The 25,262-nt window shown below is 40.0% G+C and overlaps 1 protein-coding gene across 4 annotated transcripts in view; it reads right to left on the reverse strand.

Annotated features, from left to right (window-relative positions):
- Positions 1 to 25,262, reverse strand: part of LOC125883941 (phospholipid-transporting ATPase ABCA1-like) — a 255,956-nt gene that overhangs the window by 52,159 nt on the left and 178,535 nt on the right. For all 4 annotated transcript variants that reach the window (XM_049568607.1, XM_049568608.1, XM_049568605.1 and 1 more), the window contains 5 exons: positions 23,697 to 23,771; positions 18,827 to 18,996; positions 11,149 to 11,326; positions 9,927 to 10,042; positions 7,548 to 7,695 (listed from right to left, as the gene is read on the reverse strand). In XM_049568607.1, the coding sequence (XP_049424564.1) occupies positions 7,548 to 7,695; positions 9,927 to 10,042; positions 11,149 to 11,326; positions 18,827 to 18,996; positions 23,697 to 23,771 (687 nt within the window). The remainder of the gene's footprint in view (positions 1 to 7,547; positions 7,696 to 9,926; positions 10,043 to 11,148; positions 11,327 to 18,826; positions 18,997 to 23,696; positions 23,772 to 25,262) is intronic.

Consider the following 25,262-nt stretch of genomic DNA (forward strand, 5'->3'; position numbering starts at 1 on the left):
CTTGAATGACGAAGGAAGTACAGTGAGTACAGGGAGGAAGGACGGGATGAGGGAGGAAAAGGCAGAGGGAGGGAAGACAAAATATGACGTTTGGCACTGCATGGCGTTCAAAAGCAAGTCATGCATTATGCATGCTGCTTCATTGCAGCATAGTCTTCAAAGCTCTTGCATACATGGAGGGAGACCATAAATTCATCATTTCTGTTTTTGGGCGAGCCCGAGCAAAGAGTAGGTGGGGCGGAGGTGGCAGTGCATTTTGTTAAAGCTGTGTGCAAGATTTCCAGATGATGGCCATTGTTGTCGCTGAATTTATTCATGGATGTGTGTAACTGCTCTGTGATTTATGAGTTTCACCGAGTAAGCTTTCAATTGGCAGTTGAGGATAAGTGCATGAAGCCTGTCAGCTTACAAAAAAAATACAATCCAAATGCCAGATTTAAAGATACTTTTGTCAAGAACATTTTCTGGATCTCCATCTACTTTAAAAAGAATGGTTTAACATTTTGGGAAAGCTTTTTTGCTTTCTTGCAAAGAGTTAAATGATAAGATTGATACTGCTATCATGTCTTTACGATACATATGCAGTTACAGTCAGCAGCTGGTTAGCTTAGCTTAGCATTAAGACTGCAAACAGGGGAAAAGGTTAGCCTGGATCTGTCCAAAGGTAAACAACTCCACCAACCAGCACCTATAATACACACTGATTAACATGTCAAATAATGTGTGTAACTATCTGGAGTCTCTGCTGGTTGCCTCGCGGCCGGTCCTGGCCATCTTTTCTATTTTGTGTATGGACTTTTGACCTTTATGTGAATCAGGACTTATTTTTTGTGTAAGATTTCTACATGTTTTATCCATTCGTCATGGTGTATTATCTGTATTTTTTTTTATGATACCTGCCTTAGGACAACGGATGAAATTTAGCAACTGTGCTAACACCGGCATATTTATATTGATGCTTTTTGCTGATATGTTGATTAATGTGCACTGTCCTAATCAAATAAATAAATAAAAAAACAAAAAATAAATAAATAAATGGTCCGGCAGTGAACTAGCTAATTTAATAATAATAATAATAATAATAATAATAATAATAATAATAATAATGATAATAATGGAAATTAGTGAGTGGCTGTTGTTGGATTTTGTAACCTTTGAATAGAGCCATGTTAGCTCTTTCCAGTCAATGCTATGCTAAGCTAACCACCTGCTGATTCCATATGTAGCAGACAAAAGAGGGGTTCTGATCTCATCATCTAAGCCACTGCAATAAGCGAATAAGTGTTTTCCCAAAATGTCAAACTATTCCTTCAACCCGGCACACTTGGTTTTATCGCCCACGTGATCATGAAAGTGAAGTAAAACACGTCCAAATCCACGATTCGATCTGACTTTCAATGTTTTTCTTTAGCACTGAAGGCTATGCTACTGTCCAGTGATGGAATCTTGAACCATATTGACCAGTAGGTCATTGGTTTTACGCTCTGACAACTCTCATTTACATTTTAAACTTCTACCTGAACAAGCTAGGCTACGTGCTATCAAGTGTGATATGAATGCCATATTAATTAGTAACGTACCATTCTAAGGCCATAGGATCAAATGCAAATGATTTATTTAAAATGTAATAACACTAACTTATTTCATCAATCAACTGGGGAAAAAAGAAGAGCCCTTAGATGGCACAAGGGTCCTTATCAAGAACAGCTTTAGTTTCCTCCCCTGCAAATTTTAACTTCACGAGCATAGCCTACAAACTGTAGCTTTTTCTGTCAATGACTCGTTCATTCAACTGTGAAACCCCTTCTATTATACAGAAGGTCTAGATTCAAGCTTAGGAGCTATGCAGATATTTTGTTTGCTAAGTGCTTCTGGCTTGAAACCATCATGGATAGTCTAAAATTATGCACAACTATTAAAACAAACAAACAAAAAAAACAATTGCTGTTTCATGTGGAACAATCCTGTCTCTTAATATTCATACACTGTTCATAAAACTTTATACTGGATTTCCAGGTCCAAAAGAAGAAAGCAATCTAACTTTCTCTTCCCCCCCTTGTGGCAAAACATACAGTAATGTTCAAGATCAAAAGTGGCTATATGCATACAGTCAGATTTCTTTGCTTGAGTAGGTGGTCACTGCCCTTGTTTCTCTCAAGCAGATCTGAAAGGGTGATGAAAAGGCCTCATTGATCATGATGTCAAAGCAAACCTTCAGACGTCCGGCAGTGTCTTCAACCATAATTCATCACTCCTTTTATCTACATTTACACGTTCGCTAAAGGCTAAGGGGTACAAAGGACTGCAATCACAAATCATAGCTAAGAGTAGAATAAGAGACATCATTTAAAAAATGTATCCCCTCCATCAATCAATACATAAGTGTTCGTGACATTCAGAATACTATGTTTCAGATCAGGCCAATGAACCACAACACTGATTTTTTTTTTTTTAACTTCAATTCTTATAACAAGCTCATATCTGCAAAAAAGACAAAGCAAATCTAAACTGTTTCAGACTTATGAGAAAATATTTGTCACTCAGCATAGCTCAACTTTATATGCATGGCATTATATTCTGACACCTATCACAATGGTTCACCACCTGCTCACAACCCCACAATCAGCTATTTAACCAATCATATCACTGTATAACCAGACAATAAAAGTTATGGACAGAAAACAATGAGGTGGCTTCATTGTCACAGCTTGAAACTAGAATTACTGCCTTGCGGTTGTATCCCTCTGCAAACCAGTCAAGTTGCACTTTGGCACACTTTACGTCCATGTCTGTTTTGCATACATCTTTCCCTTGGCAGCACAGAAGAGCTATACAATCTGCACTGTTTTAAGATTAGTGTCACCAATTTAGTCTCTGGCAAAATGTCTCCATCTCTGTTCCTGAGATATGACATTAAGTGATGGCAAGCAAAGTGTTTTTGCAGAACATTATGATGTCGTAGTGAAGCTAACCTTTGACCTTTTGGATTTAAAATGTCATCCTATTATCACTTTATCCTCTTATATGTTTGTGTTACATTTTGTCATAATTAGCACATGAATTCTTGAGTCAAGGCCGAAAACATGTTTTGTGTGTCACAGATACCTTGACCTTTGACCTTCTTTGAGGAAACTCCCTCTGGGCCTTCTTGAGATACTGCATTCACCAGAATGAGACAGATGCAAGGTCACTGTGACCTTGACCTTTTACCACCAAATTCTATTCAGTTCATTCTTGAGTTCAAGTAGATGTTTGGACCAAACATGAGGACACTCCTTCAAGGCATTCTTGAGATAATGCATTCACCAGAATAAGATGGATGCAAGGTCATAGTGACCTTGACCTTTGTCCACCAAATTCTGATTAGTTTATTCTTGAGTCCAAGTCGACATTTGGACTAAACTGCTTCTTGATGCCTTCTTGAAATATTGCATTCACAAGAATGAGAGAGATGCAAGGTCACTGGTCACTGTAACCTTGACCTATGACCACCAAATTCAAATCAGTTCATTCTTGAGTCCAAGTGCACATTTGTGCCAAATATGAAGAAATTACCTCAAGGTGTCTTTGAGATATCATGTTCACAAGAATGAGATGTACGCAAGGTCACACTGACCTTGACCTTTGTCCGCCAAATTTAATCACTTCATTGTTGAGTCCAAGTGAACATGTCCCGCATTAAAAAACAAAAAATCCCACGGTGTTGTTGAGATATTGTGTTCACAAGAATGAAACAGACAGGGTCACAGTGACCTTGACCTTTGACCAATGACCAAAAAAATCTAATAGGTTTACTGTTAAGTCTAAATGAATGTGCCAAATTTAAAGCGATTCCCTCAAGGCATTCCTCAAGATATTACATTTACATCAATAGGATGTGCTGACATACGTATGGACAGACGTACATATCGACAAGCCGAAATCATAATGCCTCCAGCCACGACTATTGCCAGGATGAGGGCACAGAAACACACTATGTTTAGCCTTGAAAGCTTATAAAGGTAATCCAACTTATAGCTTGTTTTTAAATGCCTACACAGTAAGGCTGCTTCACTCCTTAATGAACACACAGGCCTCAACAAACAGTAACTACTGTACTGCATTACTCAAAACCTAACGTGGACAATCAGTCTTTTCTGTTGAAGGAGAAAACTATAAAACTGTCTACCAACTAAAGTGAGTATGCAACACAATATAAATTTTCAATAAAGATACTAAATTATGACTTAAGGAGAAACAACACTGTTCTCACACTTAGTGCCACAGTAGATACACCAGGATTTTGTATTTTTTGTGGACTGATTTTTGTGTATGTACTTTTTGATGTATTTACTTTTCTTTTTTATTAATTTAAGTATAAAAATTCCCTGTGGACAGGTGCTACAAACACTAAACAGAGCGCACGTTGTTCATGTATATAAACGTAAAATTCTAATGTCATATCAAATAAAATAAACTACTTACTAAGGGGAGCTGAGGTGCGTTCAGGAACATTAATTTACGAGAGTAATTCCAATAAACAACATACTCTTTGTGTATTTCTTTAACCGTTTTTTTGTTTGACTTGTATCCAGTTGATAAAACATGTATTTGTCCTGCTTATCCAATAAGCTAGCTAGACTTTTATTAAAATATGAAAATGAGGACAATCTTTAATGCTGCTGTCCAGTGTAGCAGAGGAATTTAAAGATGACACGAACACTATCTTTCCTCACCGTTTCCAAAGAAATTTAATGTCCAACATATTTTTTTCCTCCCTTTTTCACTAACACATGTAAATGTTCACATACACACAGACGTCTTGGGATTTGTTGAAGGCACCTCTGTTCTTTACAGTCAACACTTAGCTTATACAGAGATAAGGAAAGTCAAATAAACAACAGCTATGACCTTGGCTGAATGCAGCCCATCCGTCTGGCAGAGGAATGCGAAGAAAGGGAGACCTAATTTGAGATCGATACATGAAATAACACATCTTCTCTTGACTGGGTGTTCATCAAGGAGATCTAAGAGGCTCTTAGTCGGGGATGATGAAACGCTGGACAATTTTCCTCCTTACGTTTGCGCTTTATGCCCATAAATCATTTTCAAATGGTTCTGAAGGTGGTATGGTCTGCGAGGCGCTTATCTGACCCATATCGCCACTTGTGCTTATTCCCACAGCACGGCTGCATTCATAATGCCGGGAATCACAATGAGAGCAGACAGACACAATATATGGCTCAAATATTCTAGTTAGATATTTTTCTGCAGATGGTATTCATGGTTTTTTGAGCTATTATAGTCCTTGTGGAAAGGCGGCCATGCTAACCACCAAGTTGAAGAATTTTTGTGGAATTATGTGCTTTAGACGTAGAGATATGCTCATTATTTTTTTAAGGTTTTGAGCGAAAACTAGACTTAGTCAGCAGGAGCCCTTGCTTCTGTTATGTTATATAAAACAACTGACTTTAATGCCTCTTTTAAACATCCTGCCAATAAAGGATTCTGGATTCTATACAATAAACACCAATTACACTACATGAGGTAGGTAGTACCTGGCCACACTGCCACACCTTTGTGTTCACCCTGGAAAATCTATCTGCGCCTGTGGTTATCTCTGAGTGGCACGTGGTGGAGGTATTGACTCAGACACTGCTTCAAGCATACAAGGCAAGCTGGGATTGATGCAATCCACAGGGAGCTGGACAGTCCTGAGGGGAAGAAAATCTCCCATTGGTCTCGAGACAAAACTGGGGCACCGAGTCTGTAACACTGCAGCTCTGCTTCCTCTCTCGGAAAAATAGTGCTATGCCCAAAAGGGATCTAGATTCACCCTGTGCTTGAAAACAGAGAACAGACTGAGGCCTGTAGCTTTCCTTTTGAGTGACATTATTTAACTAATGCCACCGCTGAGGAGTCTTAAAGAGATCAGATGACGCTTTGAAACAGTACAAGTCACGAAAAGGAGAAGACTGGATTGAGCTGTCATGTGTAGGATCTACCCTCTCTGCCTAACTGGGGCACACCGGGGCACTGTCGTATCTGCGCTAGCTATTTTGTGAAGAGTCTGTTCCAGAGAGATATCTGCTCTGAACAGGGGACACATGGAAACCTGGAGAGTTGTAACATCTGTTGATTGATGTCGACCCATCAGGCTCTCTTATCAGCAGTGAAATCAAGTCAGATTAGCAGAATTACCATGGACCTCTGTCCCTGTCAAGTCTCAGAGAAGCACTATCTCTGTCCCTTATGCCTTGGACAAGAGAAGAGCGCAATAAATCCGTCCCTTTACACGGCCGCTGGGCAACATGCTGTCCATTGAGTTATTACCAATGGCACCCTTTATGACTGATATGCTCCGCTAACACCGTATCAATAAATAAAGTGAATGCAGAGACAACAAAATGGCAACAATGACATTCTTTGACTTGCCAGCTGAAAAATACAAATTCATAATGAATGCTCATGATAATGAAATCGCGATGCAAATGAGGCAGCCTCGTTAGGAGACAGGAGACGTCCCATGCCGTAGCCGAGCGGCGCCAGAGGAAACATCAAGTCAGAGGCAGGCGTGTTGGAGGGGACAGAGTGTGCAGAGGCAAAGTCTTTCAGACAACATTACGCTCAGTCTGAAGTGTCGGATCAGAGCTGTGGGAGACATTCCAACGAAACATCAGATGTTTAAGCAGCTTGTCAGAGAGCGAAACGACATTGTGTGTGCTGACAGAGAATGAGTGATCAACGCGAGGCTAAAAATGTGAAATGAAAAAAAAAAAAAAAAATCCAAAAGTGGGTGATGTATGCTAATCATGCAAACAACAATTAAGTCTACAAATCAAAGTAGACATATTCAGTTCAGAGACCAAAAGAGAGAGACACCAACAGAAGTAGAAAGCTGTCTCAACCACAGCCACCTGTAAGAGCTTTGGCTGTGACACTAAATGCTAAGTCAGAATAGGCCGTCATAATAGGGCCAATTTCTCTCCTTTTTTTTTAATGAAATGCGATTTAAATTCTAATCAAAAGCAAAGTGACTGACAGTCAACATCCCCCCCTCTCTCTCTTCCTAAGCTCTCCATTTCTTATGCAGGTCTTTTTTGGTGTCTTTGTCTTTTGATTCCCCCGAGACTGAAGCAGCTTGCAGTTAAAATGAACACTTGCTGAAAGATGGATGAGGAAAGTTCTCCGAAGACCCAATTCTCACCAAACGATTAAACATTAAAGAGAATAGGGAAAATAACTCCTTTGAAAAATCCTTGAGAGGATAAAGGAAATATATTAAAAGTTATACCAGGTGGGTACACACTCCACCCACGTGCGTATGGAAGCCTTTGCTTCCAAAACACAGAGCGTTTATCTATGATTCAAGTCAATTAGCCATCCACTGCTATAGCTTCCAAATATATTTTTTACGCAGCTATGGGAGCCTGAATGTCTGTGTCTGCTGTTTTATAGAAGCTGCGTCTTCCACTGTGTTAAAATTGTCCATATAGGTGTCTTGTCCTCACATCCATTCCAGGATATGTGTGTGTTTTTGTGTGTGTTTGTGTGTAGGTGCCACTCACATCATCATCATCAAAGAGCTCCAAAACAAAGGTGGCTATGCTGCCGTTAATGCCAATGAAGAGGTTGATGCAGGTCAGCACAACGTAGGCAGTGCTGGGCACGCTGAAGATGAAGGAGGCGGGATACATCATAGGGGTGATGGACCACCTACAGAAAACAAGACACCATCACACAAGCAGACAGAGACGGCAAACAAGGACCCCCTGACCTGATTTAGCAGAATTACTGTATTGTCAAAGTCAAAATAACTCCAGCCTGAGGATTAACACTCATTAAACTTAATGCCAGGGTTTATGTGACAGCGGTGGCCAACTTTGTGTCAGCAAGAGTTTATGCCATTTTCCATTCATAAATGCAGATTACCAGGTCAGTTGCACCGTTTCATGGCATCACCCACCGGCCTCTTCCGATCATTTGCATGTTCAGTAAGTGACCCATAAAACACGGCTGAACAATAAATGCCGCCCACACTTGGCCTGCAGTAGTTCAAGATCAGTATTAGAAGTAGTAGGAGCGAGGTTCTGCTTAAAGTGATCACTGAAGTAGTAAAACAACAGTTCAATATGTGAAATAGCATTTTATAAATGAGCTCTGTGTAATTATTGGGCACGCAGGCGGAAATAAAAAATCTAATGGGCCACGGAATTTTAAGTGTTTAATGATGGTTTATCTGTGGACTTCGAGTGTTTAAAGGTCAGTCTACAAATCTCTTTATTATTGCTACTTTTTTTTTTTTTTTTAACTTGCATGAACTCTTAATATTTGCATCATATGTTCGATCATGTTGGGTGTTAATGACACCTCATTAACACATTGATTACCATGAATTAAGACAGATATGATGCAACAACAAGAACACTGCAGCCAGGCTCTGATCACCATCATGGCTGAAATAAATGTGCTGCACTTAGTTTTGTGAATAACCAGCTACCTTGAAATTTTTATTAAAGTGGACTGATATCTCCAAACTATAAACAATGAACATAAAGATTTAATTTTGTCAGCGAAGCACTTTTGTTACCCCTTAAGCCTGGTTAAGTACGATAATTTCTTCATATCAACATTTGAATATTTTATTAAATATACTATGTGTGGTTACACTGTAGCTTCTGTGAAGTGCTCAAAGTAGCGGATGGAGATCAAAATATACAGTTTATATGATGTTGTTGATCAGTGTGGAGAAAAAAAGCTATATAAATAGTATCCAATAACGAACAATCCATGGTCTGACAGCCAAAAATACATGGGTCACGGCTGCGGCACATCATGTAAGTGGGATTTTTTTTTTACCTGCTCCACAGACTGGTGCTGCCAGCTTCACTGTGTACATAATGAGTTTAGAAAAGTGATAATGCAGGTGGTTATGGAGGGTATGGATGCATAGGCTACTTTAACAGGTACTGAAGTCATTAACCGGATCATTTTAACAACAGGATGCATTGATTTGATAGATTTATTTTTCTGTGAAATGTAAAAACAGAGATAACGTTGCTCTGATGCTTCGCATTGCCTCTGGTACAATGAAGTATTCGTTTTTATGGTTTTAAAGAGATTGTACTCATTTTTTTTTACAGAGTTCTATGTCGTTTTTACCTGTTGGAGGGCTGCAGAGCGTGCATAAAGAAAAGATAGCCTATCCAGGTAAAATTACTGGTTAGCACGGCGGTGGCCATAGTTTAGTGTAGCATCTTTCGTTGATTACAATAGACGCGCTCTGCTACGTGCACGCTGCTACAGATGTGCTGTGCCACAACGGTGCCCAATGCATTTTGACCATAAATGTCATAAAAGGGTGACCCTACTTCTAAAAATTAAATCAAAGAAATGAGACCTGCTATCACTCCTACAATGACTGAAAATTAAACTTTGAATACAAACACTTTGGTGTTTTAAAGGTTCAGTTGAGATTCACCAAAGTCAGACAATAACACAAAGTAACTGATGGAGGCAATAGTAGACCAGCAGCTCCTGTATTCTGCCAGGTAAAGTTACAGTTTTTGTCAATAGCGTCTGGCTTAGAAAAGAGCATCGATAAGAAACTTATCTGCAAAGTCAGGTCAGAAAGGGCTGTCTGTTTGGGAAGTACTGAGCATACGACTGGATAAATGAGACTTGGATTTTACTGCACTAGTTTTGTAAATGTATTATTTTAAAGTTTATAGTTTTGCTGTTGTCAACATAAAACCCTTTAACTTAAGTTTATCAAGAATTTTCTTCTTTTCTGAATTCTTCGTTCACTGGACGCATGTGAGAAAAACAAAGTTTCTTCAAGATTTCAGTGCAACACTTGGTGAGTAACTGATATACAAACAATCATTTGGGGGATGAAGTATTCCTTAAGGTTGGTATTGAAAGTATTTTGTTTTTAATTTACTTACCCGTACAGAACAAGCAGAAGAATCAAAGCAGGCAGGTTAGGAGGTGAAACGTAGGCTTTTTGTTGGAAGCAGAGGAAGATCGTAATCACAATCAAGCATGGGATGATGTAGTTACACTGTTGGGACAAACATAAACAAGCAAACAGAAAAATAAGCAGCTATCCCAATGAGAAGCAGAGGCCAGTGCTTGATTGAAAACTTGCTCACCAAGGCATTAGTGAGGACGTAAAAAAATATTGCTTGCTTGTAACTTTTTTTAGAATGAAAAGACGTGTAATTATGAAATCTGGAGTATAATTAGCTCTCAAGTAAATTTCCCTTTAATTTACTGATTAATTCAGTGAATATCAGACTCTTGTGTTTGAGGCAAGTTACTGAGGAATCACACATTGAACTGAATAATCGTTTTATGAACTATTGACTAAAAGACTAATAGTTATTCAGTATTTGTTTAAATCAAGTCAATAACAGCAAAAGGCTGGAAAACAAGGATTATATTCCCTTTGGTTGCAGAGGTCTTTCTCCACTGGTGAATGAATGATAAAATAAACAGAATGCACCAAGAAACGATGAGAAATGTTTATTTACAGTCCACGTTCAAGTTTACACTGCTACAATATTAAGAACATTTTTTCAACCTGGATTCCTTGTAATGTCTACTGTCGATAGAGCATGTATACTAATGCAAAGAGCTTCAGGCTAGAATCATTAGACTGACTCCTCAGGTACATTTGTCTTCCACTCAGGCAGCGTTTATCCGCCATAATGACGAGCATCCTGATGCAATTTCTTTACCAAAAGGTAGCTGATAAATGTGTACTTCCATTATACCTCGGGGAAACTGCCGGTAAGCCTGTTGAGTGTAACCAGCTGGGGCAGCGGGAGTCGATAATTACGCCTCAGCCAATAACTGTTGCGCCGGTGAAGCTTTTTCCTAGAAGCCAGCAGTGTCAAAGCTGCATTATCAATTACAGTGGATGGATATTTTTTTTCACATATAGCCTTAGGTGGAAAAAATCTTTAGGGTAGTACAGTAGAAGATTATCAAATGAGGGTAAGATGAGGCCTATGGAGTTACATGAGTCTCATTAACATGAATGGCTCATAGTTTTTACCCACATTTTACTCACATTACACATAAATAAGTGGGAATGCTAAATTGCACCAAGAAGTCATGATTGATTAAGAGGTGAAACAGCAGCCTCGTGAAGCTGGTACTTACCATGTCCCAGGCAAAATTGGCCAACCAGTAGACAGCTGGGTTTACTCCACTGACAAATTGCAGATGCTTGGCTTTGTTCACCCTCTCTTGGATGAGGAAGAGGACAAAGCTGGCAGGGATGAAGGACATGGCAAAGATAACGCAGATGGACACCACCACGTCAGTGGAGGTTGTGGCCCTGTGATTGAAGAGAGCACAGCAAACAGGAAGTTGACTGGAGAGCTATTAGTGTGTACCAGGACACTAAAGATGAAAGACCAAAATAGAAGTGGAGATTAGGCTTTGTCTATAAAACCGATGATGTGTTTCGGCTCTGAAAATATCCTTTTTGATGTCAACAAAACACTGTCACAAAAAAGGGAAGTATTTCATCACAACACAGTAGTTTTCTCCTTTTAATGTAATGCCTTATTGTTTTATTCTTTTTCATGTGTCTTTTTTCTCCAGAAACTGTCAATAAGGACCAAACTAAATTACACTAATACCATAGGTGTAGATTTTTAAGGGGACGAAGGGGGCACGTTTCGCTGGCTGTGGGCTGCTGCTTTATAAACAGGCTGTACTTCCCCATTTTTTGTATTGCCAACCACCCATGCTGCCACCACAGACAAACACTATGGAAGTGGATCAAGAGACAGACGTGCCCCCATATTTCTCTCTTAAACTCAAACCGTACTTTGATCAAATGGTAAAACTAGGCAGTGCTGAATAAATATGAACCAAGATTCTGTTACTGCACTGCCTGTTCCAATCTTAAAATGCTTTCAGAACATTTTTTAGTGCCCTGTTTGGTTGTAATAGTGGGGGTTTGTGAACAGGAAGTGGGCGCCCTGCTGTTTTCTACATAGTGAAAACGGCTGAAATAACTGAGGTCAAACGGTAAAACAACGTGTTGCTGATCAAATATAAATGAAGATTCTGTTATTATGTTGCTTTTGTGTCGCCTCAAACGTTTTCCAAAATAGTCTTAGCATCATGGACTGCGGAACGGATCTGAACAAGAGGGGGCCATAATTTCAAGTCACGCGGAGGGAGTGGGGGGGCATATGCATTGAAACAGACAATATCACTGATGTATTAAATGACGTTGCGGAGCACTTTTTTTATTCCGATGCCACACAGTCACATCTACAGTACCCACATGAACACGAACACATGCTTGCTCAGATTAACCCCTCTGATCCCACTCTAACATTCACACACAACAGGCCAAGCCTATTTACACATAAACGCACAGATGAAACTATAGCAAACAACAAAGTAGGCTACATTCAGTCCACAACCAAAACTCATCTTGCTGCCTTGAATCTAAATCAACATCATACTCATTATCATCACAAGTCAGCACTCATATCAGACTGATGTGCAGAGCCGCACACACACGCGCACACACACACACACACACACACACACACACACACAAACAACAAAACAAGCGCAGCTGCGCAGTTACTGAAAAGTAACCAGAACGCTCAATTTCTGACCATTACCGCCAGCAACCGCAATGTGTATGTCCACTCCCGCAAAACTCTGAGAATTTATGCCTGCACAATAATAGAGATCGATGATTTTGTGTCTTCTCCCGTCCCGCAGGAGAAAACACGTCATTTTATAGGCTATTAATAGATGCTATGCTATCTATGCTTAGCATACTGTTTAACTGTAATACAAGACTGTTTGTCACCAGCTGGCTGCCATTGTGTCAAACAAATATGTTTGCATTCTGTTACCTGCCAGCAGGAGCATTTATTGGTCCGGTGCAACACAGTGCATTCTGGTATTTGTAGGTTTTCTTCCTCTTATGTCCAGTTCAGAACAAAGATTCACAACGAGACAAGTTGAAAGATGCAACTACTTGCAATGCATCATTCTGCAACGTTCTAAAAACTTACCAGTTACTGATGTAACTAGATGGGATGGTGTATCATCGCTATGCAACAACTCTCTGTACTGCCACTCTGATTTCCAGCTTTTCAGGCTTATTTTGTGGCCGAATATAATTTGTAGCTTCTTAAAAAATGAATGAGGATAGTGATAGTGAGATACTGGCTACAGTTGCATTTGTAATATGATGAAACTGTGAAAAACAGAAACAAAACAAGCTTCAGATGGACTAGCAATCCCAATTAATCAGTAAATGAGAATGTGTGTTGGGTGGGGCAAAAGCATATACAGCGAGCAGCAGTAGACTTGACCAGGAGATTTGCTTTACATTCTAAAACCAGCTGCCGGCAATTTGACAAGCTGAGTTGCAGGTGACACCATCAGCCGGCTTAAGTAAAGCTCAGACAGCCAGTTCACACCACTGCAACTTTTCCCAGCAAGTTTTTATATATTTTCGGCCCATCGCAAATCAATGGTCTGAACTGGGCTTTAAGCAAAAGCAAATGCTACAGCCCTTTCTACTGCATAGACAGCCCAGTTTTATGAGAGGACTATCTGTCCAGTGATAAAATATTTCTTTAACTACTACTATTACTTCTGCTACTACTACACAAATTGTATAATGATCATACGGTTTCCACTGCGTTTACATATGCTAAAATATGTGAGCCGTTACCTAAGGGTACTGTAAAGTGCTTTGGATCAAACCTTCCACATGAATTGGAATGTGAGATATCTTTATGAAATACAGAGCTTTAACTCAATTGAAATCTAAATTAAACGGTCTCATGCTACCAATGAAAGTGATTAAAGTTCTAGTGTGATATTCACTGCATTTTAATGTATTTCTTTGGGAATACTGTCTCCCTTCATTTGCGATTTCAGTGGGCACAAGTTATCGCTGTACACCACAGCATTGGCGTCAGTGAGAATAGAAAAGGTTAGAGACGGCAGAACCAACACTGTGCTGTAGATAAAGTGTACGCAAGATTTTGTCACTGTCATAAAAATTTCACAAATGAATGTGAGGAGATTTTTGGGAAAAGAACAGGCCTGTAGCTACTTCTCTCATTCCCAGGCAAATGACACTTAAAAAAACATTAAAGCAGCATTTGGCTCATTTCCTTTAATGCAATAAACTCATCAAATTTATTACTTAAAAACAAATTTGTTACAGAAATAATCTATACAACTAATGTTTCAGGCATGTGCTTGTTAGTATTGATGACTTCATTAGACATTAGCATTACATATATTAATGGCAAGCACTGGCAAAAGCTGTTCGTACGTAATCAAAAAGCTTTTAAAGGTCATTAGCCTTCTGAAACCATGATAGCAAATTATGGTGGGGCTGCATTCAAGTCGTAGCTCCTGTTGGTCCCTTAGCAACCCAGTCGACAGGTAAAGAGAACAGAGGTACATTTTAAAATCTCGACCAGACGTTGTATATGTAACAGTCTCCTTCTTTCATGCTAGAAACAAATTGTTCCTTTCTCCTCAAGACGCTGACCTTCCTTTCACTGCTGTGTATATCTTCATTTATGCCATCCTGGCTTTGAAAATGTCCTCCGTTGCGACTGCTCAATTAGCATCGGATAAAACTGTGGTGTATTCTTTTAACCCCCCCCCCACCATCATCCTCACCCTCGGCCCGTGATAATCTCTCACATGCCTTCCTGCTGTGTATTTAGCATATTAAATAAGTTTCCCTGTGTGGCTACGAGGCTGTATTTATCATCGCCAACCAGACGCAATTAGAACACATAAATATGAAATCATGCACCGCAGTGGGTGCCAGCCCAGCATTTCAACAGGTTTCAAGGGCTTCGTGCTCTGGTTGGGTGGGGAGATAATGTAGGGGACAAAGCTGTGAATGATCTAACCCCGAACGCTTGAAGCTGGTTAATTGCTGTGAAGAAGAGGACAAGCAATCTGCTAATTAACTAATAATGGAAGAGCAAGAAAGATGAGCAGTGGGAGTAAAGCTTTACAGGATCTATTGCTTTCCTTTAAGGTTTTTTTTTTAATGACAAGGGCTTCAGGGTGCAGCCTTAAATGTTAAAGTAAGAGGGGGGGCTGAAAGCATGAGATAATTATCAAATCTGAAGCTCCTGGCACAACATTCAGGTCGTCATTTATATTATGCAGTATTATGTAGATAATACTGAGAACCATTTCAATTTCGATGGAAGGGTATTACAATTAATTTGGTAGCTCAACCGCATATGATTTTTAAATGGAATATTTTTGCAGATAGCGTGCACGGAAACAGAAACAGTATCAATTCACTGATTGTAACTAAATTACGCATCAAATTCAACAGGGTGGAAGAGCAGAAGTTTTGCCAAATTGATATTCCTGAGCAATTAAGAAATGATACATTCAGGATATCGCCTTAATGAAACGGTGCCAAAGACTGACATTTCTGAGATGACAGAGAAAATTGGGAGGCTCTATTTTTGTAACAAAGCAGATAAAGCATGAGACCTTGCGCAACTGAAGTAGTCATTTCAATGGTTGTAAGCATAGCCTGTCTTTCTGTTCACATACTTTTACAATTTTGAAGCTCATGACATCAGTTGCATTGAAATTGGCTGTGAAGCACACTAGAGGGGAGTGCCACTTCAAATTAGAGGGTGCAGTGCAATTCTGGTGTCCAACATCTGGCGAGGGAACAAGCCATTGGTGGTAAGTTATTATCCATAGAACGGCTCTATAAATTGTCTCTCCATGACATTAAGGAGGTGTCAATCAGAAATATGCATTCATTTTAAAGCTGATTATTCCTTTCAGCTGACATGGAGACACTTTCTGTTTCAGGTGGAGGTCGGTGGCTTTCTCAGCGCTCTGTAATTCAATAGCTTTACTTAGGCTGTTGGCGAGCAAATTCTAGGAGACATTATAACCACAGTGACAGCTACCTACAGCAAAAATGTAGACATTTAACATTAAATTACACTATTCAACTTTCATATAAATGACTTTTGGAACTTAGAGTGCTTTAATATTTCCTGTAGATTCCCACCATGCTCACCAAGCAATGTTATTCCCCTTCAAAGAAAACCTGGCAGTTAACAATAACTAAATTACACATTAGTAAATTAATAAATGTACTAAAAGCTGCATCTGTTTTTTGACCAATTGAGGACAGCAGAACAAAATGAAAATAACATAATGTAATCACTTTAAAACACTGTCACGGCGAACTTGTTCGCAAACATTTTCCTATTTACACATCCAGCTATTCCCAGGCTATGTTCACACTGCAAGCCTCCGTGCTCAGTTTGGATTTAATGTTAAGTTTAATGCAATATCTGATTCCAGTGTGAACTGGTTGTTGCAATGTGCAAAATAAAAGTAACAAAGATGTCACATAGAGCATGCTGTCATGCAATGTAAACACGGAGGCCACTGAAATCAGCATTTATGGTTTCATTCATGAGTTGATTCACAGTGGAGGCCAGAGAAATCATGACCAGATGGTACGTAAGACGAGAAAGAGAAGAAAGGGAGTCAAATTAAATTAAGGCTTTTTGTGGAGAAATGGCTGCTTCTTCTGCGCAAAGGTGTGCGGATGCTGAGTCAGAGCCACAAGGAATGGGATTGTGATGTAAATGTGACACACAATTAATCCAAAATTTCAGGATGACAAGGGATGCGTTTGTCAATGATTTTCCACAAGACTCTCATGGCAAGACACTGGAGTGACTTAAAAGTGCATAGAGGTGTTTTTTTTCAGTAAAAAAAGCATGCTATTGCTGAAAAAGGGGTTGGTAATGGTGTGATTTACAGGTCTTAAACCCCAAATAGTAAGCCAAAAAGGGCACAAATAAATAAACCGATCCATTGTTCATCAGGAAAATACTGAAGTGGAGCTTGAAGCAACTTGACTCCTTAGTGCTTACTCATCTGCTTAAGAAGTCACTGCCCTTTTCCCTTATTTTTGTCTCCAACCTGCACACTTATTCAGTAATGAAGGAGTGTCTAAGCTAATCTGGAAATCACAGTTCATAAATTGTAGTCGTCACACTCTGCACAGGGAGGTAAAGAGGAAAAGAGGCTCATCCTGAATCTACCGTAGGCAGGCCATCGTAATTATCCCCTAACCCTGGCGCAGTCTCCCTCTCTAATTCAGGGCTGTCGTCAGCACCTGATCACTACATAAATACCTGAGTGAGGATTGGGCCGGAGCAACAGTGGGAGTGTGGAATAAAAGTGCTACTATGTGGTGAAGGGTAGCAGCCACTGAATTGCCTTTATAATGCCAGGAGTTGTGTAATAGCACTGTACCGCAATTTGCTGCAGTGGGACGTATTCCAGCTACTTTCCATTACAAGCATTGACGACAAACAGACTTAATGCACAATATCAACAACAGACACTGTTGAGGAATACACACAATCAAAAAAACAAAAACAAAAACAAAAAACTGGTCATAATCACAAAACAAAACAGTACACAGTACACACAGAGCAGTTAGATCCATATGTTGCGATTTAGCACACCATTAATCTCTGGCTCTCATGGGGAGCCACTCGCCCGCAAGCCCATGGATAAAGCGTGAGGAAAAAAGAAAAAAAAAGGTATATCCTCATAAGGGGGCTCCCATGGGCCTCCAAATCTGTGCATACAAATCCCTCATCTATCTATCTGTCTCACGCTTTCTATTGTATTGTCTCTTACTCATCTGTTCTCCTTTTGTCTCTGCTGTCCCTGCTTTTCTCTTCCTCTCACCCCGCTTTATCTCTCAGTTCCCCAGTCACCATCAGCCTCTCTCTCCTGTGTCTCAGGATGCATCGTCAGAAAATCAAAAATCGTCTTCTAGCAGCGCTAAATGTTGAAATCTAAGGAGGGAAATGCAGATGCAGTGTTCTGAGATAACTGCAGCACACACTGCAAACACTACAGAATACTTTGTCCTTCCCTTAACAAACTGTCCACACGTGTTATCCTCAGTGGTGTAATCTAACAAGCAATGTCTTGTTAGAGTATTAAAGTGTTTCTGGAAGTAGCTGTACTCAACTTTTACTTGAACTCAACTACATTTTCTAAATAAAATGTACACTTCTACTCCAGTACATATCCCTGAAGCATCTTAGATTTTTACTACAAAGTCAGAAAGGACAGGAGGAAGGAAGGAGGGAGGAAGGAAGGGACAAACTAATGAGGGAATGGGAAGGAAGGCATATTCAATTTTGTTTTTTAAATCCTTTAACTAGAGATATATAGTTTTCTTTAAATGTCAAGGCTCCGTTTTTAAGGTGCTTTTTCATGTAACAAAGTAATTAAACTTTTTAATCCTCAAAATTCTGACGTTTGTTTTTAATTAACAGCCTTTACTTGTATTTTTACTTCCAGTACTTAGGTACAGTGGTTCTCACATGGTGTGCCATGATGCCAATCCAATCTTTTGATACTTGAGTGCAGTAAATATCAGATGCTTTAAGACTATTTCTCAAGTAATATTCTAATAGGTGACCTCAACTTCTACCCAAGTCATTTTCTGGTAAGATATCTGTACTTTTACTCAAGATGGCTTTCAGGCACTTCACCCACCACTATTTATCCATACAGTTTTGAAATGTAAAGTTGTGCTTGGTTTTTATTTCTAAATAACACACTTATATTTCAGAGACTGTGTACCTGCCCTGTTTATCCGACCTGAACCACCACAAGGCATGCGGGATGCAATACTGACACACAGTAAGGAACTTTCATGTTGCGCCTGTGCTCCACAAAGCTAAAGCACAGCCGCATCTACCCTTTAACCCCATTTTTCGCTCCGATGACTCACATGGCAACATAGGAGAGCTGTGCCTTGGTGAGGTTGAGGGGGTGATTGGCCACAGAGATGCCGTACCGGCGGGGCTCCTGTCCTGCCGGCAGATTTCCCCTCAGGATGGCGTTGTTGGCCACACTGAGGAAGGACACCATGCCGTGCCATGCCTGGTTGTAGAACCACACCTGCGGAGGTAGACACAAGCATCATAACTGAGAACAGCATGAAGGCGCTTTGCGGTTGCTTTGGATGTCTCCTAGCAACTACATCTGGCACCAATTCATTCGGCCGTGGACAATAATGGAGAAAGATTTAACACGCGGGTTATGCAAGAAGACATTTCAGAAAGATATAAATAAGTCATGAGTGTGAACAAGTTACAGATGAAATAGTCTTTATTCTGGGATAAAAGTCTTTTTCAAAAAGATTACAAAGACGTTTGGGCTTGACCTGTCTTGTCCCATTTTTAAGCAGAGCTGAGTCACAACTTAAGTCTTCTCAGTTCACTTAAAGAAGTGTTTCTCTGTCTTTATTTTGGCTTTGTTGTCAAGCTAACTAGCAAGAAAAAGAAAGGTACAAAAGGATGATTGGACAGAATCTGTCTGCTACTTTTAACAGCTGGGTTGTTACAATCAGTGTTGTGAAGGGCTCTTAAGAGCTGTGTGCCACCAGTACGGCCACAAGAAAGTATGTCAAAGCACTTGGAAAGCCTTGGTTTTTCCCCAGCTGAAGAAATGGAGAAATCAGTGCCTGTGACAATGTCTGATGTTGTCATTTGAAGATGCACCGAGGTTCTTATGCATTTTAATGCAAATACAGTACAGTAAAATGTTACACTGTTGGGCTACTGGGCCTGGTCCCACACACTTTTATTCTGTACTTTTGTGGGTTTTCATCTTTCTGTCTTGTGATGGTTAGACTGACAGATACAATCGATTTTTGTCCGCTTCGTGCACAAAAGGCGCTCTGAAGAGAGGGGGTCAAATGATCTCTCAAACATTTTTTGGGGGAGCAACATACTGATCTCTAAAAATGAGCAATAGATCTGACAACTGTTACTTTTTCACTCAACACAAAATACAGGCCTGCAGTAAATGCAGAATACCGATGTGGCGCGCTGAAGCATGCTAGCTGCAGAGGCAGAATGAAAAACATTTTTGCACACTTTCCTTTTAATGTAAGTGATTCTCTGAGTCTGTGGCTGCTGGGGTGTAGAAGAAAAAGAATGGATGAAAGCGAGTGGGAGTGAGAGAGGACTCCCCGCTGATAGTGCAGCGCTAATTAAGAGTGGATGGTGTCTGAGTGTCAGCCTAACATAACACCGCATCACAGAGGAGGATATGGAGAAACTCAAGTACACACACAGATGTGCGCGCACACACAGACTCTTGTCTCGCTCTCTCTGTTCTCGCCGTATCTCAGATACAAAGATCGGCCAAAACTGATATCATTTTACTATCATATTTTCTTCAGCCTGTAGTTTCTGAAAGGTCTGCTAAAGTATCATTTAATGTATTCAAGATAAGTCGAGAGTGAAGAGCACAAGCGTGTCTGCTAAATGCACGAGGGCGGTATAGAGGGAGTGAAAAATATGTGAGTGGATATGATTCATTTCCACTTCTGAAACTCCTTTAAACATCAGCTTGTTTTGGGGAGGAGTGAAACTCTCGTCTCGGTATGAGATATATACACCTGAGAGATCTGGGTGAGATATTAGTATAGTGGTGGCAAATAACTAAATACTAAATACACTTAAATATCATTTTGAGGTTTCCACTACTTTTACGTGACAGCTATAGCTACTAGTTTTACACATAACCCTTGTGAAAAATGTATAAAATGCAACTTATTGTTTCTGCGAAATTACAATTTATCTTTGGGTAGCTCTGGCTCAGAAGTAGAGCGGGTCATCCACCAGTCGGAAGACCAGCGGTTCGATCCCTGGCTCCTCCAGTCTGCATGTCAAAGTATCCTTGAGCAAGATACTGAACCCCAAATTGCTCCCGATGGCTTTGAGTGGTCGGATGACTACAAAGGCGCTATACAAGTGCAGGTACATTTACCATTAGATAAAGATCTGTGACAGGTAAGTGCGTGGTGACTGCAGACACCACAGCAGTGTGTCAGCCCTGGATAGTAGGGCTGTCAAAAAAACTTCGAAGTTCGAAATATATTCGAATATATGTATTTTTTATAAGCTCGAACCTAAATTTGATAATTCGAATATCATTCACAATCAATCAATACAATTAATAATGCTGTAAATAATGTTTGGGCAGAGATGGCTCGCGCACAACCCAGGCCAGAGAGGGAAGCAGCGACGGAGGGAGAGGCGCCGACGGAGGAGCCCGCTGTGTCACCACCGCCCACTATGCTGTCCGCGATGTGTGACTTGTTCAGGGAGACATACAGGGAGAGTGTTGCACCTGCTACCCTTTTTGAATTAGAGATGAAACGTTACCAGAATGAGACACCGCTACAAGCCGACCAGGATTCATTTTTGTGGTGGAAAACTACGCACTGTATCGAAAGATTGCTCAGATAGCAAGGCAGAAGTTGGTCATACCTTGCACTTCGTTGAGGTTAGCACGGATGTTTTCATCCGAGTGTCACGTTCATATTGCACCAGCAATAAGCATCTTATTTTTTTGTGTTTTTTTGGTAAAAAATAAATAAATAAATAAATAAATAAATACAAATAATAATGATAATAATAATAAATTCGAAAATTATTCGAACTCTACTAAATTAATTTGAAAATATTCTAACTCAGTTTCATGGTGCTTTTGACAGCCCTACTGGATAGTCAAAGGAAGACCTTGTGTTTTTTCCCCAAGTGTAATGTAGGCTCCATTTCTAATGTAGTGTAGCTGTTAAGAAGAAAAACTGCTTGCTTTTTTTATTACCAGCATTTACCTTTCCTTTAACTTTCAATACCTAGTTACATTTAATGATTAACATTTCCTCTGCTAATTATGTACAGTAAATATCAGATACTTTAGGACTTTTACTCGAGTAATATTCTAATGGGTGACCTTAACTTCTACCAAAGTCATTTTCTGGTAACATATCTGTACTTTTACTCATGTATGGCTTTCAGATGCTTCACTCACCACTGCCAAACGGCCTGAGAAAAGAATTCTGAGGCGAGTTTTTCAAAGGAAGAAGCGAGAACAGAGCATGAGCAGGATGACAGGTGTCCTTTTAGGGCTTTCCTTTTGCATTGAGTGGTATAAATGTTATGAAGTTGTGGTGGTTCTATGCCAATGATTTTTCCTGCTGTTTTTACAGTCATTTGAAAACATCCAATGTATCTTGTGAGCCTTCAGGTTGGGAACTACCGAACTGTAAGTAAAGTAGTTAAACCTCAATAATCTCAACCAGTCAGTATTAACAATCTAATAATGGTATATAGCACAGAGGCCAGTCAATGGCATAGGGTTCGTTTCAGCACTGTGGTGGGGGATGGACAACACACACAAATAAGAAACCTTGGGTTTGGGGCTGCTCTTAAATTATGAGTGTCAAGCACTTACTTTCCTGCAGTCTGGGGAATGTTCATGCACCAGTTTGTGCAGTTTCTTCATCAATTTGTGGTGCAAATGTCTTTATTGTGTTAAAGCAGAAGTCCTGTGCTTGTTAAATATTTTTTTGAGGGACATAGTATCTGCACTGACAGACTGAACCATAATGCCAAGTTCTAACTTTATAGCAATGTTCTTATAACCCAAGGTGTCATGCAGGGGTCAAACTGGTTTGAAGGTCTTGTCAGGACTGCTACCAAAACCTTCATCGCTTCATATTGTTCTCCTCCCACCTCCAGCTTCGTAAATGTCTGAACACACTCATTAAATTTTGTAATGCATTGAAGGTGTACAAAAAAATTAGAAACACTTGATGTGTAGAAAATGATTTACTTAAAGTACCAAAGAATAATTTGTGAAAATTAACAAAACTTAATAGGTAAGAAGCTTACAAGTCTCTGTCTTTGAATTTTCAGAACAACAGGATGATAAAAATTAATTTCTAAAGTCATTGAATATTTGGGGACACTACACTGTATAGGAGTGAATTTATTGAATATTTTTCCAATGAAAATTCCCCCAAATTCTGCAAAAGCTTTTTTTTGTGTGTGTTATAGTATAACCAGCAGGAGACCACTGATGTTTGAAGTGACTTGGGGGACCGTACACTGTTACATTTGATAATTTCCCCATAAAAATTCACCAAAATTATGCAAAAGCCTTTTTTATCCAAACTAAGTTTTGTACTATAACCGACAGGTGGAGGGATTCTAGGGACACTACACTTTATAAGACTGAAGTTACTGAATAATTCTCGAGTATTTCTTTTTGTTGCTGCACTTCGTAGATGGTCCCTGCACTCTCGTCTTACAGCTGGCTGCACATACAGAGCCATGAGATGATGATGATGAACCAATCTCCCTTCTGACTTACATGGTGTTTAACTATATAGGTTTGATACTACAAAAATGTTCATTAGAAATTTATGGTATCATAATGTTTATAATTAGAAGGTATATTATGCAGGATTTTCTTAGAAAAACAATAGAAGCAGGTATCCAAGAAACACAGCACCAAAGAAATGTAAATGTACTGAGGCGAAACACCAAACAATAGTAAATCTGGCCTTGGTTTTTACTTTCACTTTCGCTGGTGTGCATGTTAACAAACAGTAACCAACAATCCTGCATAGTATACCTTTAAGTCAACTGTGAGAGTGAAAAGGTTTGCCCCCTTACTCCATGTTCCTGTGTCTTGATATTCTTAATGACCAGCATTCCTCTCCAAAACCTTTAAAGATCATTAAACTTTTATCTCATTGGATTGAATCAAGCAGGGGCACATGGAAATCAATATAATACCTTTACGTTGTCCCTTGTTCCCAGCTTCTTCAGCAGCGTCTCAGCATTCTGGAAGACCTGATCAGTCACATTATCCTAATGAAGATCAAGAAAACAAGACACAAAAAAAAATGAGTTGGAGATTTAATTGGATACACTTGGAAAACCACCACTGCTCTTTGAAATGCAAAACATGAGGCAGAGGGAGACAGGAATTAAGACTTCCGGGGAGCACTTGGGTGTGCTGAGCCACTTATTTCCTGCAGGCTTGGGGAGAAGAGTGTCCCCCGTTATTTGGGCTCTTTGCAAGTTTCTTCCTCTTTTGACATTTCTGTTTAAATAAATAGGGTGAAATAATTAAAATCATGAGGAGAGACAGAACATGAAAAAAAGTAAGATTCTACCTAATGTACATATCAGATTCAAGTAGTATGACTGTACTGTAAGTTTCCAAGTGTAAACAGAAACAGACGGAAATGAAAATAACAGCTAAAAATATATTTTCCACAGAGTACAAAGTGTCTGCTATGTGGTGAAGAGATGAAAATGGCGAAGAGAGGGTAGACTGGACAGGTTGCATTAAACATCTCCTCTACCCCACTCATGTTTCACGTGAAATGAGCCTTGGGATGAGGGCTTGAGATGACAGGCATGCGATTTCCAAAGTGTCATGTTGATACCATGCTGTTCAGCCCGACCATAAGAGCACTGAGCACATTACATGTGTGATATAAATGCAAATGGGCCTCCTGTTGGACCCTGCGTTCACAGGGCTATCGCAGAGGAGAGGAGTGGAAAGAGGGGGAGAGTGGATGAGGCATGGCGTGAGGAGAGGTCGGTGGAGGAAAAGTGCAGGTGACAACTGGGAAGAGAGGTGGGGGGTAGACAAAATAAGAGGAGAAAAATCAAGAAAGACATCCCGAGAATGCGAGAGTGTGCTCAGGTGCAAGTGCTTGTCTGCTCCGAAAGAGAGAGAGAGTGGAAGGGAAAAGACACAAACGATATCTCAAGCCCCCAAGGCAGTTACCTAAGGACAGGGGACGGAGGAGATCATACCACTTCTGTTCTCAGTTTTTCTATCCCACAATCCTTCACTCAGCTAACCCTACACCACAGCGTAACGTTACAGACATTTGGAAACATTTCAAGAATGCATTCAGAGCTTTTTTTTGCCCTGCCATATATCCAGTCTGCTGCTTTGGGATAACAAAATGTTTACACATCATTTCAGTAACGCAGCGTGAACTCTTCATCTCTTTCCATATCACCGTGTGAAAGAGGAGAGAGAAAAAAAAAAACGCCCCCATCTGCGCTGACAGGAGTATTTGTGTTAAATAACATCCCCTGTGTTCCAAGACATTACCTATTCATACACCGGGCACACAACAAGACTCCTACTCTTGTCCATAATGCTTCCTCCAGCAAGAGCGAGGGAATCTTTACAGCATTTTGTGTTTTTACTTAGCTGCGGTTTGCATCGTGCCAAGCAGCAATGGGCAGCACCATTAGGCGGCCTTACTGAGGATTAGCGGCGGCTGAAACGAGATGAGAAGTGGGCCAGCAGCTGCCTGGGTCTAATCCTTGACA

This window comes from Epinephelus fuscoguttatus, linkage group LG23 (assembly GCF_011397635.1).
Source record: "Epinephelus fuscoguttatus linkage group LG23, E.fuscoguttatus.final_Chr_v1".
NCBI classification, from domain to species: domain Eukaryota; kingdom Metazoa; phylum Chordata; class Actinopteri; order Perciformes; family Serranidae; genus Epinephelus; species Epinephelus fuscoguttatus.